Below are 18,537 nucleotides of genomic sequence, written 5' to 3'. Positions count from 1 at the left end.
TGTGAAAAGATAGGTTTTTATTCATCAAAAGTTAACAGCAACAGGCACGTATTAAAATGAGTATGGCAAAGCCTTTTACAAATGGCTTTACACTCAAGCTTTCTCCCAAGAAAATGACTGTTGCAACAAACTTGTAAACATAATTAATAAACAGTCCTTTACAGTAACAAGGGAAATACAATTGAACTAAAAGAAAGCACCGGTTTCTCTTAAAACTAGATTACAGTTGTGCTTACTACACGTAAAACATTTTAAAACAAATTACAAAAGTGGAATGTTGTAAGTTTAAAATTAGTCCTTAGATTTTGTCCTAGAAAACATCTGTTCACATCAAAAGGCCCATCAAAGGGTAACGTTTCATCAAAGGGGGAGGGACAAGAAAACAATGCACTTTTTTCAAATCAAAACAAGAAGTTTGGTCACTTAGCTTTGTGCATAGTTTAAGGCATCTGGAGCGATCTGTTACAGCTGACCTCCCTTCCCCTCCCCACGTGTGGCTGCTCGTTATGTCACATTCTAAAATAATAAATAAAAGCTGGCGTTCCCAATCCCTCCCACGTGGATAAATAGAACACATGCACAGTCACACATGCACGAGCGTGCCCCAGACACACATCCGCACACACACAACACGCCTCTCACTCCCTGCAGCGAGAGGGACTTTAGTACCCTTGCTCTGAAGGACACACTTGCCCATCCCACTTTATTTCAGATTGGCAATACCCTGAGCTGATTATGGTGTTTTAAACATTCCACCCTTTTCTTGCATGTGCAGGTCAAGTGTACATTAGTGAAAACAACATGCAACGTCTTCACTGCGGAATCATAATACAGCTAGGACACTGGGGTTCTGCCCCTCCCGCCCCAAATTAAAAACTAAGAGTTAAAAAAAAATTGCATTGCCAAACAGCACTGGAGTGAAAGCTCGGCGGCACTCTAGGATAAATGCTCAGTTTCCAGTGCACAAAATAAAACGATAGCAAATGGGAGGCTTTGGTGGCATCCAAAGAAGAAGAAAGGCAAACCGGGGGAAAGAGCTGCAGTTTAGGTTTGATCTTTAAAATTCTTAGTGGTTCCTTCACAATCGTGCTCCAAGGCGGATTGAGAACCAATATTTCAGAGTTGGTCTGTAAACATCGAGTCTGGCCAGAGGCGCAGAGGCTGGGCACTTCACATTTCCATTTTCTCCGAGAGAACTTAGTGGAAGGTACAGATACACACTGTTGCATCAGACGGGTTGAATTCCAAAGATTTCTGCTGAAGGCTTCGGTTCAAGTTTCAGGATGCTTCGAGAAGCACGAGGGCCACCGCACAACTTCCTGCAAAACTTTGTTATTCCCTTCGGTTCGCTCCCGCTGGGCTTTGCATATTCAAGGTTTCACACGAAAGCCAAATGCATATTGCTGTATGTTCGGGTCTTATAATTAAAAAGTGGGTTCAAATGATCCAACAGAGGAAATCTTGGAAATAAATAATGCTGGCGTCATTCACTTCCCTTGGCAGTCAGGAGTAAAGTTCTCTCACCTCAAGACCCCATTCACATTTCTAACGACCTCCAGAGGCAGTCTGCCCCCTGACGGGGGAGGGGGGGTTAGGATAACCGGTTCTCCTGAGGTAATAACTGTGAGCTCAGCTCCTCAAATGCAGCACCAGTGTCCTCGCTGCTGGACTGTTCTCGCTGCAATCCCTTCCAGCTGGCTTTGTTCAGCCCCACGTGTCCAAGCATTGTCTGCGACAGCCTGGTGTTGGAGAACCGGGCCCATTCTGTGAACAGAGGCTCCACGAGATACGTCATGAAACCTGAGACAGTAACAGAAAAGGTATTAGTGGATGTCCTGAAACTTTACAACGTCGAGATAGTGTTTACTCTCTTAAGTCCTATTCCAATATTACCTCTTATTTTTCAGAAGATGTGTGTGTAAATGTACGTATCTTCTCTGAAGAATCTATTTAGGTAACTTACTGAAACCTGAAGTAAAGGTGAACTGACAAACATAGCCCATCTCTTCTGACGACTCCTCTCAGCTGCACCAACCATATCCTTCTATTTCAGCAAACCCACGGCGGCCCTCAACCCTGAGGAGCAGGGCACAGTGTGCCCAAGGCTAAGGGGGTCCCCCCGGGGCTGCGGGTGACGAGGCCGGACTGAGGCGCGGCTGCCCGACCGTCCGGGCTGGTAATCGTCACACCTGGTCATGAGCACAGTGGGCCCGCTATGAACCTCAGGATTTATAAAGCCAAAACGCATGCCACAAAGTGTGAGTCTAAAACGAACAGAGGAGATTAGTTTAGACAATTAGGAAAGTGAACATCAAAAGTGTACCAGGGGCCTACTTTACAGACACTTCCTACAATTGATCTCCCTTAATTCACAGTCAGAAAAGGAGAAGGAGTGGTCTCGGGCCTGTCTGCATCTCGGGGTTACACAGCACTCGAGCCCACATTACAGCTGACTTAACACTACATAGTGTCTTACACAGGGTGAAAGAAGCCTCCTAGAAAATGCCTTAACAATCAGATCACATCTATTAGGAGAAGCAAATAACATTATCTTCCTAAACTTTTGATCAAGGACAGGAAAATGTACATTCAAATTCTATCACTGCTTGTTTAACAGTTTTAAAATTTTCTTCATCTCCAAAACCTTTTCTTTTCAGCAAAAGACCACATGGACCACAGACAACACAGGTTCCGTTTAGCCAACAAAAAAAAATCTCACTGGAAATAAAGCACCCACTTCTTTTAATTAGAAAAGTCATATACGGCCTGATGATTGAATTTTTTTAATTGTACAGATTATGGTATCTGAAGTAGTAGTTATGGTAGTGGAAATAAGGCTTTCTTCCATTTCTTTCTTTTTTAAAAAAATTTATTTATTTATTTTTGGCTGTGTTGGGTCTTCGTTGCTGCGCGCGGCCTTTCTCTAGTTGCGGCAAGCGGGGGCTACTCTTCATTGCGGTGCGCGGGCTTCTTATTGCGGTGGCTTCTCTTGTTGTGGAGCACCGGCTCTAGGCACACAGGCTTCAGTAGTTATGGTACATGGGCTCAGTAGTTGTGGCGCACGGGTTTAGTTGCTCCGCGGCATGTGGGATCTTCCCAGACCAGGGCTGGAACCCGTGTCCCCTGCACTGGCAGGCGGATTCTCAGCCACTGCGCCACCAGGGAAGTCCTCCATTTCTTTCTTTCATCTCTTCCATCCCCTCCACACATGTTAACTGAGAACCTTCTGGATGCCAGGCACTGCTCTGGGGTGGCCTCGGATAAGCAGTGGACAGACAGACAAGATGTGCTCTCCACAAGTTACGTCTGGTGAGGAGAGAGAGGACACGGGAAAACGGCATCACTGCAGTCAAAGAGCAGAGTGGCTTCTGGCAGCCAAGCCACCCCCTCCCCCCGGGTCAGGCTGAGGCAGCCGCCAGAGCCCTGTCTTTTCCAGGTGCCACAGTCAAGGCGTGAGCAGCCGGAGTGTTGTACGCAAACGCAGAACCTTATTACCACAGGTTTCACGCGATCCATCTTCTTTGATTCTCCCGCTGTTCCAGCTGGTTGAGAGCTGCATCCTGCTTCTCACATCCAACAAATCAGCTCTCGCTTCTGGCTCTATGGTACCCAGGATTCTTTTAGGTCTTAAGTACCTGATAACAATGCACAGGCCGGGGCCACGGACACAGCCAGGTGGCAGGATGCTACTCGTGAGCTCATCCACCTGTGAACCCCCTTAACTGTCCCAGCCCACGCGCCTCTATCTCTTCTCCTCAGATACCGCAGGACGCCGTGTCCAATGCCTCACCCTTACCCGGTACGTGACAGGACCTAGTGTTCCTACCAAAGAAGAAAACCGTATTAATTAAACACGACTTCTACCTACTGACCATATGCTGGGTCCAAGTAACTGCTGCTTAGCATGGAGTTCATTCTGATCGTCCTGACTTACTCGAGGAAGAGGATCTCTGCAAGCCCCATTTTACCTAGGATTTGATGTCAGAAAGACCAGCACCTGTCAGCTGTACAAACTGGGCAAACTATGTGGAAAAGAACACCAGCAGCGCCCGCGTCCTCGGGTGCCGTGAGGGGTCGGCCCACGTCAACCGTCACCGCCTTCTACCTTATCCCTGCCCCCGGGGGACCGGGTCCACAACTGCCCAACGCTGACAAGGCCAAGAACGGTTTAAGGGATCTAGCTTCTTGTCCCTTTTAAAAACTGCAGTTTTTTAAACCTCATTTGCAACGTCTCTCATGAATCAAGGGAGGAATTTACTGAGGCAAGAAGTAAGCTGGAGCGTGTGCACAAGCCACTCCCTCCTCTTCAACTCAGTCCCCTCTGCCCACATTTCATCCGCTCGTCTGCATTCGAAGGTTATTCCCTTGAGGACCAGGCCAGAGCAGATGGGCTTCTTGTCCCGTCACCCCCTCCCCTCCCGCCTCCCTCCCCCGCGCTTCTGGCCAGTCCGAGCTCCCGGGGGACCCGGCGTCCCCGCGCTGTCCCCGCGCTGTTCCCACAGGTTGGGCCTCGCTCTCCCGCATCTCTACTGCCTCTTCTGCAGCCAGATCATTACTACCCACTGCCTCCCCCGGAGGATCCTCTGCAACTGCTGTACAATGTTAGAATTCTGTTTCTGAATTTCTGACCCTCCAGCACAGTCCTCTTTTCCGGGTATTATGTCACAGTGTTGTGCTATCTTCCGAATTTCTAGAAATTTTCTCTCTCTGAAGTTTCTGGACACACTTCACTACTGTCAACCGCGTCCTGAGAGGTCCTGTTCAGTATCAGCCACCAAAATCACGCCCATCCGTCCATATCCTTCTGAGTGACCCCCACCTGGCAATCCACCCAGCACACCCCAAACCTGGCCCAGCTTCCCTCGGCTCGTCTACAACAAGCTGCACAGTCTTGAATCGCAGCCCCTTCGTGGTGCTGCCTCTTACAGCCACAACCCACTCAACAAGCAGTTCTCACGTGACCGCGCCCCTGGCAACACCCCTCCAAAGGCCAGGTCAGCACCTGGCAGCTATGACGATGGGCATCTAGCGCCTCCAGAGGGGGGACGACTGCCCGGAGAGAGTGAAAGGTGGCTTCTGGGGGTGACATCTGAGGTGGATCCTCAAGAAAAAGGAGCCTATTAGGCAGATGGGGGGCCTGGCGAGGCACAGAGTGAAGGAGCACCAGGGATTTGGGGAGCCCCGGGGAGGCCCAAGTTGCTGTAGGGAAACAAGGGGGAAGGTGTTGGTGAGAAGACGGAAGAGACAATTAGAGGCCAGGTTACAAGGGGCCTGTGTGAGGTGCTGAAGAGTTAGCTTCAAGCAGCAGGCAGCGGTGAGAGAAAAGCCGGCAGTCGTGGAAGCTGGTCTTCCCCTGACCGTCAGGCCCAGCGGTCCCAGAATGACGCCAATGAGGCTCCCGCATGGCAAAATGATGCTTTCTTTCCATTTTAGAACAGAAAGTTATTGCTACCTGCTCTGCTTTTTAGGAACTAAAATCAAATGAGAGTAAATTATAAGAGCCAAAAAAAGGAAAAACAAGAATAAAATTTCTTAAATTATTTAAAAATTAGAAATAGGCATAATTTTAATACTGGTATTTCAGATGTACCTCTCTCTTCTTGACAAACTTAAAATCAGTGGCATTTTAAAAACCAGTTACATCTAAGTGTGCATAGTTACCAATCTGGATGTTGGCAACAGATTCGGTCTGACGGTCGCAAAGTGGACTCACAGCCAGATGGTACTTTTTTTCTACGTCTCCTAGAAATTAAAAAAGAAAAAGGAATTCTTAATGTGGAATATACCTACTGGTTAAATATATAACGGAAGTCTTCATCTTACCTGTAAACTCCTTAGGAATAATGTAACACACTTAATCCTCATGAGAGGACGCCTTCTAAATTAGTTCTTTTTTTAAACTTTAAGTTATTCATACATAGAAAAGGCTGCCAAGCCGACATCCTATTTTAAATGGAGAGGGTGGAAAACTTTTACTAGGTGTTATCCCAAGACTGTTAATTCTGTCAGCATTTTAATTTAAAACTCAGATTTCTGAAAGGAAGGTGCATGGAACGAAGATCCTTGGTTCCTGGCTTTAAATCACAAAACATGTCTTACAGGGTCATGTGGCCATGACCTCCACACAAGACAAGGATGGAGCAAGGGCAGGAAAATCTTTCTGTACAGAAAAACTTCCAGCCTGCTCCACATCTAATTCACACACACATGCCTACACACACATCAGATCATTTCAAAACAGAACTGCTAATTTTCAAAACAGATGCTCAATTTGTGCATTATTGGTTATATGTACACATCTACTGTGAATTGTCACTAAAACTATCAGGCACCTACTGCTAGACTCTGCAATTGTCTGAGTTATTTTATTCATATGATGCTAAAAAATGAACTGAATAGATTATCACTCAATACTGTAACTTGCCTTGATGGAAGAACTCCTCTGTTACTTTTTCACTCCACTGCTTGCTTAATTCCCAGGTCCGACAGGGGTTACAAATATCAGCACATTTCAAAGCCATCTAGCAAGGAAAATATTAAAACTGTCTTAAGAAAAAAAGTAAAATTTCAATTTTACTAAGCTTAATATACGCTAATAGTGGGGAAAAGAACACCTTAGAAAAGAAAAAGAAAACGTTGCAACAGGAAATTCATTATCCTTTATACTGATTTTACGATACTATTAGTTGTAACAATCATTTTTGCAGAAACACTGAAAGCCTACTAACCAAATTATACACGCCTGATAATTCTGGAGAGGCAAGCATAGGACTGCACGAACCAGAAAGCTACAAAGAAATCAGCCACTTCTCTCTCGTTTTTTAGGTATGAGAACTTATTAAAATAAAATGAAATGCTTTCCCTCAAGATTTAACCACTCAGAAGACTACACGAGAATATTCCATTTTTATTCTAATAGTCATATGATTTGCTCTAGAAATAGAATCTTTCCAAGCTCATTTTACCTGTAAAACCAAATGCCTATGCCTGGCGTCTTCCAGACGTAAGTCGCCTTTGTCCAGATGGGCCCTAAACAAGGACAGGTACTCGTTCTGCCGGCTGATGTCCGTGGCCAGGATCAGAGCGCCTATCTGAGCCTCCATCTGTTGTCTGGAATTAGAGAAACATAAAGAGAAATACAAGTCTTTCAACTGAATAGCCACTTCTTGATGATTTTTTCCTTAAGTCTTTTTTTTTAATCTTATTTTAATTAATTAATTTATATATATATATATTTTTTTTTATTTTTGGCTGTGTTGGGTCTTCGTTTCTGTGCGAGGGCTTTCTCTAGTTGCGGCAAGCGGGGGCCACTCTTCATCGCGGTGCGCGGGCCTCTCACTGTCGTGGCCTCTCTTGTTGCGGAGCACAGGCTCCAGACACGCAGGCTCAGTAGTTGTGGCTCACAGGCCTAGTTGCTCCGTTGCATGTGGGATCTTCCCAGACCAGGGCTCGAACCCGTGTCCCCTGCATTGGCAGGCGGATTCTCAACCACTGTGCCACCAGGGAAGCCCTTTTTCCTTAAGTCTTAATACTCAGAAAGCTTTACAGGGCCCTAAGATATTCTAACTGCCATTCAACTTTTAACCTACCAAAAAGATGGATTTAAAGAATGCATTTTAAAAACCTACTAAAATAATCGAAACTAAAACCAAGAAAGTTTGTAGGAAAATACCAATATGCAAACACTCCAAAAAGAATGCCTAAAGGTGGAATTACATGCCTAAGAAAGTCTATGTAAGATTGGCATGCTGCTTGAGAAAATTCTTCGCTGGGATGCAGTGAACAACTTTGGACTCTCTTTTGGTGCCTGAGATCTGAGAGGCAGAAGGAGGGTCAGATGGGGGAAGAACAGCCCATTCAACCACTGACTTCTGCAGACATGTGAAGATGTCTGACTAAAACCTGATGAAGTTCCACCAATTTAATAAAGTTTAGACTCAACTATGTTTTCAGGGCCAAATTCAAGAATTAATTATCCAGATTTTCTGGAAGGGAAAAGGTAACATGTTACTACAAATAACAAATACATTATATCATTTAAAAAACCGCCTCAAAAACAAATACCGTATGCTAATGCATGCATATGGAATCTAAAAAAAACTGTACTGATGAACCTAGTGGCAGGGCAGGAATCAAGACGCTGACGTAGAGAACGGACTTCAGGACACAGCTGGGGAAAGGGAAGCTGGGACAAAGTGAGAGAGTAGCACTGACATATATACACTACCAAATGTAAAAGAGATGGCTAGTGGGAAGCAGCTGCATAGCACAGGGAGATCAGCTCGGTGCTCTGTGACCACCTAGAGGGGTGGGATAGGGAGGGTGGGAGGGAGGCTCAAGAGGGAGGGGATATGGGGATATATGTATATGTATAGCTGATTCACTTTGTTATAAAGCAGAAACTAACACACCATTGTAAAGCAATTATACTCCAATAAAGATATTAAAAAAAAAAAACTGTTTCAAGTCAAATAAGAGAAATGTTTAAAAATTCCTTGTTTCAATGGACCATCACAAACATTATCTTTGTATAATGATCAGTAAAGAGCGGTCAACAGAGTAAAAGGCTCTAAGATGGTTGTTTTGGGGACCCTAGTCCGCCATCTTCTTGGTCTGCCAACTTTCCGAATAAAGTCGTATTCCTTGCTTCAGAAAAATATAAAATAAAAAAATAAAAGGCTCACAATATTGAATAGTAAATAAAACAAATCCTAAGCAAACATGAAAGAATGCTATTACGCAGTATTCCTTATTTTCAGTTTTTATCTGTATTAAAATATGAGAATTCAACAGGGTTAATCATCAAATGCAAAACATGATAAAAAGGGAATAATGAAGCAAACAATTTAATCTGCCTTAGTCAAGAAAAAGAGAACTTACATATACAAACACCATGTGGTGTAAGAAGTTTTTATATTTGTACTATGACCAAGAAACAATTTTACTTACCAGAAGTACTGTCATAACTCCAAATGGTATCCATGAATACAGATTTAAAAAAATAAAAAGTCCAGCTTTTTTCTCCCCGACATTACCAAAAACATTTTTGTTTTTTTATGAAGTTGTTTTAAATTGTGAAAGGGAGAAAGGAAAGAACAATGACAGTAACTTAAATCTTGATACCCAAATGTATTTTTATGTCTCACACCTTTTTTCTAGAAGTAGGTGGTATATATCCACTGACATGGTTTTCCTAAGTGCACCTTCTCTTGCTGAGGCATCATTAAAAGCTTCAGTTTGTGGACCAATGACATGAGATTTTGTTGACCACCACCATCACTATCATATTGGGCTCATTTACATTAATGCTTTTTATTAGCCTTTCAAATGGCCTGCTCAACATCAAATGATATTTTCTAAAAAACATGTAGTATTTTCTGTTCTTTCAATTCATTATTTTATCCTGTAACTCTAGCAGCAGTGACTCTAGGACTACGTTATTGAGGATACAAAGCATTCTTTTCACATCTTATAAGTTTTGAAAACTTCCTGGAACAGATTTTAATGATCTATTTCTTATACAGATTGTTTACTTTCTATCCAATTTACCTTTACAGCTAGAACGTACGGTTTTATTCAAAAGAGCATAAAATGGAAATATGTAATACCATTTACATAAATAAGCAGTAAACCATGACTGAGCCATTGTGTATTTGGAGTGGATTTTATAGTATCTATGAGTGATCCTTCATAAAAATTCACTGAAAAAAAATTACTACTGACTGTATTTCAGAACAGGTTTAAATTATTAAAATTTTGATGTAAATTTGTAAAATAAGATAATTTACCCAAAAATTGTGGAACACCTGAATATAACAACATAATTTTAAAAACTTTATACAGTTGTTTTTGCAACTTAATTTCCACAGTTCATAACTAATTAATTTTGTCTTAATCCAACCTACCTGCTTTCTAATGGCATATGTGAGAATAAACCGGATTCTCTCAATAAACCCACTGCAGATCTCCAGTGGTGATTTTCCAGTACTGAGGTATTCTACAAAAAAAAAAAAAAGGGCATATCTGAGTAAATGGTTAAGTCTTTTTCTGAACATAAAGAATTATTTGTAAGTAATATTAATCTGATTAAAATTCAAACATTCATTGAGAATTTATTTACTCCTTTCACTTCTTTAAAACATGACACATTTTCTAGAATGCAAGAATATTAAATTTTGAGGATAAAATTGCACTAACCTTGTATAAAGTTGCCAAGTAATGGTTAGTTTTAATAAGGAAAGGTTGATTAACACCTGGATGATCCAGATCATGAGTGGCAGCTGCAATTAAGCTCAGCAAGACGTCCCAAGGAGTTACAGAATTGGCAAGCTGGAGTGCGGCAAGGAGTAACTGATTACAGACATATTGGAAACACGCTCTGCGCCATTACAGTAGCTGTTCTAAATCAGCCCCGAACGAGTGTCGATGGTCTCCTCCCGCCACGTGTCTCAGACTGCTCACCCAGGCCACGGCGTGCCTGCCAGGGGCTGCCCTCCTCCCGACCCTGGCGGCAGGCGTGGTATAATGGTGTCCCTGCCCGCGTGGAATTCAAGGATGCACCTCATCCTTCATTTGAAACTAGCATAATTAAGATGACAGCTAAAGTATAAACCACCTTCTTGAGAAATAAAAGTTTTCAAACAACAAACAGAGATTTGAGTATTTCTGTTACTGTTGTCAGAGAAGGCCTATGAGGTTTTAAAAAAATTTTTATCATGGTGAGAACACTTAAGGTGAGATCTACCGTTCTAACAGATGTTTTAAGTGTACAATACTGCAAACCTATGACTGAGGGTGTGTGTTTATCAATAAATTGGTTACTGGGTTTCAATCAAGAACCCAAATGCAAGGTTACTTCTGAGGTCCCAAATGTTGAAGGAAGCTACTGAGTCGTCACGGAGCGGAAGTTTATGTCAAGTTGGGAATGAAATCCTCTCCCAATGGATGGACAGTTCAGAACAGCATACACAGTGCATTCATCTCAGGAAAAGCCATCCTGTACACTAGCCATTATAATTTTACTCTCCACAGTCATTTACTATTCTTGATAAAATAATCACAATAAATAAGCTTATTTACCTGACTGAAGTTTTCAACGATAAAAAATGCTCACCCAGGGTGTGTCGCACCTGCTTTTCATGAACCACCTCTCACTTCCCGGCAAGCTTCTACTCTCCCTCTAAGGCCCAGCTCCACCAGTGCCTCGCCACCCCACCTCCGTTCTCCGCCTGCAGCCCAGCCCTCGCCCAGCCCCGGCCCACAAATGACTGACTGCATTCTTGCAGCACATTTCACATCCCGCCACACTAACGCTGCCAGAGCGCAGCGTGCGCCTGTTTAGCTTTACACTAGGGCAGAGCTCTCTAAACGTGTAGGGTCCTGTGCCCTAACAGTAGAAAAGTATTCTGAGCATATGCCACCAATATAGGTATACTTACTTACAGATTACAACACGGAGCCAACCCACATTGCACATGATAAAACACAGATGAAAACTGAAAAGTTTTAAAATATGAGATAAAAAAATTTCTGATTCAAATTCTAGTATATTCTTTCTATGCCAGAATGGATTTTTTTTCCATCCCCTGCACCAAGTTCATCTTGGTCTGAAAAAAACCACTGTCGGAGGGCCTGAATCCACTAAAATAGTGTAAGCTGTTTGAGGGCAGAGAATGTAAATTATTTTTGTATTACCTGTAAATGGTATATAGAGAAACTCAATGAATGGGTAGAAGATGATGAGGACAATTATTTCCTCTTTAGGATATGCAAAAGCATTAAAAAAAAATAAAAGATTTTAAAAGTGCTGCTTGGACTTCCCTGGTGGCACAGTGGTTAAGAATCCGCCTGCCAAGGCAGGGGACATGGGTTCGAGCCCTGGTCCGGGAAGATCCCACATGCCGCGGAGCAACTAAGCCCGTGCACCACAACTACTGAGCCTGCGCTCTAGAGCCCATGAGCCACAATTACTGAGCCCACGAGCCACAACTACTGAAGCCTGCGCGCCTAGAGCCCGTGCTCCGCAACAAGAGAAGCCACCGCAGTGAGAAGCCCGCGCACCGCAAGGAAGAGTAGCCCCCGCTCGCCGCAACTAGAGAAAGCCCGCGCGCAGCAACGAAGACCCAACGCAGCCATAAATAAATAAATAAATAAAAGGAGTGCTGCTGACTAATCAAGATGAACGGAAGGCATGCTCCACGGAGCACCCTGCATGTAAAGCTACGTCCCCTCCTGACATGAAAATGCAGGCATGGCTGTGGATATCTTAAGAACATGTGATTTGTTAAGCAATATTCAGAAGTTATATTCTCATGATAACTTTGGCAGAAGAACAGACGTGTACCAGCCTGGGAGAATGCAATAATCCAGAATTGTTAAAAATTAATGTATGACTTACACATGACATCAAACAGTCTCAGGTAGATTAAAGAGTTAACTATTAAAAATAGAAACATGAGAAGCAGCAGTTGGGTTGTTAAAGTTCTGTGAAGGAAAAGTAAGTTCTAAGTTTGAAAACAGATCACACATGCAAAAAAAATTTTGAATAAAAATGCAATATTTCTGCTTGTTACAAAAATCTTTCATCAGAAAAAAAACTTTATGAGTTTCCTAACAAAGACAAGGAAGTCAATGACATTAATGCAATTTTTAAAACTAGATTTTCTTAAAAAAGACAAATGTTATTCCCATTTCTGACTGTTGCTATTAGATGCCGTTAGGCTCAACTGGAACAAAATTATAATCTATATTCTGAGGTTCAGCTTTGAGGACATAAAAAATAAATACTAAAGTTAGAGCTGATACAAGTACACACAGAAGGAACTTTCAATAATTTCTTCGTTTTCAAATATTTTTTCTTTCTTTCTTTTTTTTTTTTTTTTTACTTAGAAGAGGCAGGGGGGCTTCCCTGGTGGCGCAGTGGTTGAGAGTCTGCTTGCCAATGCAGGGGACACGGGTTAGAGCCCTGGTCTGGGAAGATCCCACATGCCGCGGAGCAACTAGGCCCGTGAGCCACAACTACTGAGCCTGCGTGTCTGGAGCCTGTGCTCCGCAACAAGAGAGGCCGCGATAGCGAGAGGCCCGCGCACCGCGATGAAGAGTGGCCCCCACTTGCCACAACTGGAGAAAGCCCTCGCACAGAAACGAAGACCCAACACAGCCAAAAATAAATAAATAAGTAAATAAATAATTTAAATTAAAAAAAAAAAAGAAGAGGCAGGAATTAGCTCTTACGTATAAATCATAAGATATAAAAACTGAAAGCAGGACTTCCCTGGTGGCACAATGGTTAAGAATCCGCCTGCCAATGCTGATTCCCCCGTGCAGGGGACACAGGTTCGAGCCCTGGTCTGGGAAGACCCCACATGCCGCGGAGCAACTAAGCCTGTGCACCACAACTACTGAGCCTGTGCTCTAGAGCCCGCGTGCCACAACTACTGAGACTGCGTCCTAGAGCCCACGTGCCACAACTACTGAGCCTGCGGTCTAGAGCCCATGTGCCACAACTACTAAAGCCCACGTGCCTAGAGCCCGTGCTCTGCAACAAGAGAAGCCACTTTAATGAGAGGCCTGTGCACCGCAAGGAAGAGTAGCCCCTGCTCGCCACAACTAGAGAAAGCCCGTGCGCAGCAACGGAGACCCAGCACAGCCAAAAATAAATAAAATAAAAAACAATAAAAAAAACTAGTAACAGCACCAATCCATAAAATAAAAGTTGGTGTTTAAACAAACAAACGGAAGCAGATTTCCCACTAAACACTGTATATAAGGCTTTCTCTTTACGGTTCCCTCTGCACCTGGATTCTTCTCCGTGGCTGCCTCCTTCTCAAACACTGCCTCTCGGTTTATATGGTTCCCGACCGTCTGTCTGAAGTTGTGAGCTCTCGCCAGCCACCCATTCACTCCCCAGCACATTACCCTATTTACGTGACTTCACAGCAGCAGTTACCACAGTAGAGGTCAAAGTTCTGTTTATCTGTTTAAAGACTGCCCCCCCTGCCCCCCAACTGGGAGGGCAACTTTTTGAAGGCCAGGGACCTTTCCTGTCTTGTTTACCACTGGATTCCTAGCGCCAGGAAAACGGACAGAACAAATGAATGAAAACACTCGACAATGCGATGCCATGTAAAGGACCAGGAAGTAAAAGAGGTACAAGTCAACTCTGAGTGACTCTATTTCTATTTTCTTATCTCTATGATAAGGGAGAAGGGAATTGCTGTATTTTAAATCTTAGTGATCTTATCTGTATCCTTAACTGAAGCTTTGACTGAAGAGTTCACTGGGTATGTTAATGATGAAAAGTGTTTAAAATAAGAATGATCAGAGCTACATAGGCAAAAAGTGTTTAAAACTAGTGCTGCCAGAGCTGCACGGGTAAGACAGTGTCTGTACCCACGTTCACCCTGCACACTCTCTGCCCCTCTGGTCCTGCTGGGTGCCTGGCTTCGGGCTGGGCGTGGCCATTAGCTCCGTCATTCCACTTCCCTGGCTGTATGGTGATTACTTACCAACTTCTCCCACAAGACTGTTAAACAGACACTTTAGGCTTGGCCCAAAGTTTGTTTTAAACTTTAGTTAAAAAATTGGGGTGCATGGGAGTATTCATTTATCAAAACTACACACATAAAATGTATGCATTTTACTACTGCATATAAATGATGCCACAAAAAATTTTTTTTTAAAGTCATAATATACTTTAAAAATTGGGGTACTTTCACATACTCCACATCTCTTGAAAAATCAGAAGACTGGCAAGCACACGGCTGTATTCTCAGAGTTGGCATCAACTAGCATCAACTGGCTCCGTCAGCCTGCTTCCCTCCCAACATCTGGCCGGAACTAAGATCCCTGCGGAGGCGAGTTCGGAAGTAGGGCTAAGGGTGGCAGATGTAACTTTACAACCTCCAGGAACAGGAAACGTCCGTGGGCAAACACGGCTTCCATTAACATCTACAGCTGATGGTCCCCAACTCTGATTTCTCTGCTATGCTTCAGACTCCTATGCAACTCTCTACTAGACACCTGCATTCGGATATGGCTCGAATACATTTAACCGCACGTGCCCACAATGGAGCTCATCATCTCTGCCAGCCCCCCGTCCCTTTCTACATTCTCTCCCTCACAGCGACTCCCATCTGCTACTCGGCGGCCGGGGACAGTCTCCACCGACTCCTCTCCCTGTTTCACTCCCCTAGATGAATCCAGACACCACATCCTCCACGTTCTGACTCCCAAGAGATCTCACCAGCCGGCTGCCTCTCTCCTGCCCCAAGGCTATCGAAACAGCTCCTGACAGGCAGCGTGCATGTTTCTGGTCTTGTATGAGTTATTCTCCCCCCCACAGCCAGGATAGCTTTGTGAAGTCTCCTGCCTCCCTTCCGTAGCTCCCTATTCATCACGGGACCTGACCAGTGTCATCCCTGCCCTCGTGGAGCTCAGCGTAAACGCCAGGTGACTTGACACGTGTGGCCGGGCCGTACGGCCTGGCCCTCGCTTGGGCTTCTCCAGCCTCACTCTCGACAATCACCCCAGTTCTCTAGCTGTCAACTTACAAATACAGCCACACCTGGAAACTTGATCCAGCTACATCTCATTCTCGTGAAGGAAGCTTCTGATTTTAAGTCTGATTAAATCATTCACTTAAGGAAAAGTATTCGAAATTAAATCAAGGGCATTTTCTCAGGATTTTCACTGACTGTAAATGCCAACAGCTTACCTTAGGTTCTTTTAGGTAACAGTGCATGGCCTGAGTGACATCTGCAGCGTGGACTGCATTGTGGTAAGGGTTCTGACTGTGGTAATCTTCTTGGATCATAACTGCGTCAAAGAAAAAAGAAAGACCCCCAAATTTAACTGTCAACAGGAGGCATGTACAAATACAAAAACTGCAACAGTTATGCATTCTCCACTTACCCTTCTCATGTGGCTATCAGCTAATTGTTCCGATTCGGGGAGATGATAATCACTTACCATAACTCACATGTATACCCAAGGCATCAACACCACTTTGACTCTTGTTTGAAACTCTTTAAATGGCATGAAGGTATTCATGTCAAAATTATAAAATTATTTTTTCCTTTTTTTCTCTTTTTAAATGTCAATCTACCATTGTGCCACACTCCTCTGACTTTTTTTTTTTAATTTAAAAAGAGTTTCTCAGTTTAATAAAAACTGTACAGTTCATTCAACAAATACTCATTGTAGTAGATACTGTTCTAGGAACTAGGAATTCATCAGAGAACAAAAATCTTTATGAGGCTAAAATAATACAGATGTTGGGGAATGTGAACACGATCCTTGGGATGCCCCATCAGTGCGGTGAGTTTCAGATCTGCAATTAGTTTTTCAGTGGTCGGGAAGGATGATCTGTTAACCCTGCCTTCTCTGCTCAGTGTCTGCATTACGCTACCACGAAAAAGTAGACTAGGATGAGGGGGTAGAGCCGTCCCCACTGCCACCAAACCTGCACTGTGGCCCCCACAGCCTAACACTCAATCCAGTGATCTCCAGGTGCCAGCCCCAAGGTGGTGAACTAGGACTCGCTGGTGGGAGGCGAAGAGCATTAGAATTCTGTATTTACTTTGATCCCATCCTTTAAAATAGTTTTCTAAATACTCGTGTTAATATCTATTTATGTGTTTTATAACAGATATTAGTACAGTACTGCAGGCATACAATTTGTAAATAAATATGCATTAGAAGTTTCTCAACGTCTTAGGTAATAAATTTATCTCAGTTTGCTAATTAAGAGGAAAGAAAACATTATCACCTTCGTTACAAAAATAAGAATCCTCATGCTAATTTTCTTCTAACGTTTTTCTTTATTTGGTGAAAGACTCCAATTTTTTTCCTAGCAGAGTGCTCTTAAATATCACTCTGCACATTAAAACATATTCAAAATAATCTCTGAAGTTTACTGTCACGAGATTTCTGGGATCAGAAAAAGAGGAGACCCCAGTGCAATGTACCTGGATCTTTTAAGGTTTTAGCCTTCAAAAATTTAGGAAAGGGCAGAAACTGTGTCACCTTTGTGAGGAAGCCGTGGCTGACGTGGGAGACTGACAGCAAAGCTGACCTAGCTCCTCACCACACACCCCCGGCCCCCAGCGGCACTGGGCCTTCGCAGCTCCCCCACCCAGAGGTGCGGCCCCCCCCTCCACCTGACGGGCTCTGGCCACCGGCATGCGGCGGACAGCAAGGCGGGCCAGCGTCCAGGCTGGGCTCGGGGGTCTGGATGTGCCAGCGCTCTCCTGCCAACTGGCCACCGCTCTTTGAACAAGCTCGGCTTGTTGTAAAATAATTTTTTTTCCTTTTTTTGTTTTTAAAGTGGCTCTATTATGGTGCCAAACTCCTCTGCCTCCTTTTAATTTAACAGGAGATCATGTAGAGCTGAGCCGGGTCAGGCCCGGTGTCCCAGCTGCGGCCCACGAAGCCGCTGTGCAGCTCACTGGGTGTCAAAGGCGGGGACACAACCAAGCTCAGCCAGACCAGAAGCAGCGCTCCACGGCCCCGCAGACTCGGGGCTAAATAAACGTGTGTGTTTTTTTAAGCCACTAACTTTGGGGTGATTAGTTTTAGAGCAACAGCTGATATAATTGAGAGAAAAGTTAAACAAGTACCAGTATAAATCTTACTGCTGTTAAATGGGTTAGAATCACTTACCTAAAAATCTACGAAGTTTCATCATATCTAAATGGAAGTACTCAATTAATCCATGAAGACTAAATAAATGAAAGGTTAAACTTACGAGACTATTTCCTAAAAAGGAAGAAGAGGAGATATTAGCAGGAATACAAGCTAATGTAACTGCACTGTGCTTCCAAATATAGGTTTGAATATAAAACATAAAGAGTACTAAGTCCTACTTTTTGTCTGTCTAAAATTTACAACTTATTTTACCAGTTTTGAATTTTAAATATCACACGTTCTTTCTATTCTAAGAAAAAAAGATTTTTTGGTTTTATTTTTCCAAAACCAAACAACTGGAAGATAAACATTTTTGAATAGATGAGTTGTTTTTTTTTTAAAGACACCAAAATAATTAGAATTGATAGAAAACTTTGAAAATGATCCACACTGAGTAAGTTTAATTCAATTTCCCAAAGCAACTAAAACATGGCTGCACTTAACCTCCTCATAACCATCCCTCCACCACGCTGCTCTGAATGGGGGTGTCCCAGAGCAAAGCGCCTTGGTTGCATATGCTATGTTATTTAGCAATTAAACAGACTGTAGGTTTTAAAGCTGTGTGAGCTCATAAATTACTGCCAGCGTTCAGACAATAACAATAACATAAACATGATTCCAGTATTCTCGAAAGAAATCTATGATTCTTACAAACATGTATAAAAGACCCAACTAGTTCCACAATGAAAATCTGTGGTAATAATATTTATGAAGAATTACAAAGAACTATCAGGCTAAACTAATTATCCAGAACTGCCTGAACAACTGTTTAGAAGCCCACAGATGAGGAAAAAAGTAAACTAACTGGAACAAGGTTTGCATAAGTAACACTGGAAAGGAGGTGGCAACCAA

The 18,537-nt window shown here is 43.3% G+C and overlaps 1 protein-coding gene across 2 annotated transcripts in view; it reads right to left on the bottom strand.

The window, feature by feature from the left end:
* The window catches only part of PDE7A (phosphodiesterase 7A), a 104,343-nt gene continuing 85,806 nt past the window's right edge, over positions 1-18,537 (bottom strand). For both annotated transcript variants that reach the window (XM_082364830.1, XM_082364831.1), the window contains exons 6-13: positions 17,662-17,757; positions 15,716-15,816; positions 10,198-10,329; positions 9,906-9,997; positions 6,966-7,110; positions 6,425-6,521; positions 5,662-5,742; positions 1-1,800 (exon numbers count right to left, since the gene is read on the bottom strand). In XM_082364830.1, the coding sequence (XP_082220956.1) occupies positions 1,592-1,800; positions 5,662-5,742; positions 6,425-6,521; positions 6,966-7,110; positions 9,906-9,997; positions 10,198-10,329; positions 15,716-15,816; positions 17,662-17,757 (953 nt within the window). In that variant the 3' untranslated portion in view covers positions 1-1,591. The remainder of the gene's footprint in view (positions 1,801-5,661; positions 5,743-6,424; positions 6,522-6,965; positions 7,111-9,905; positions 9,998-10,197; positions 10,330-15,715; positions 15,817-17,661; positions 17,758-18,537) is intronic.

The sequence above is a fragment of the Balaenoptera borealis genome (assembly GCF_965194805.1).
Source record: "Balaenoptera borealis genome assembly, chromosome: 17".
NCBI classification, from domain to species: domain Eukaryota; kingdom Metazoa; phylum Chordata; class Mammalia; order Artiodactyla; family Balaenopteridae; genus Balaenoptera; species Balaenoptera borealis.
This window is presented reverse-complemented; position numbering and strand designations above follow the sequence as displayed.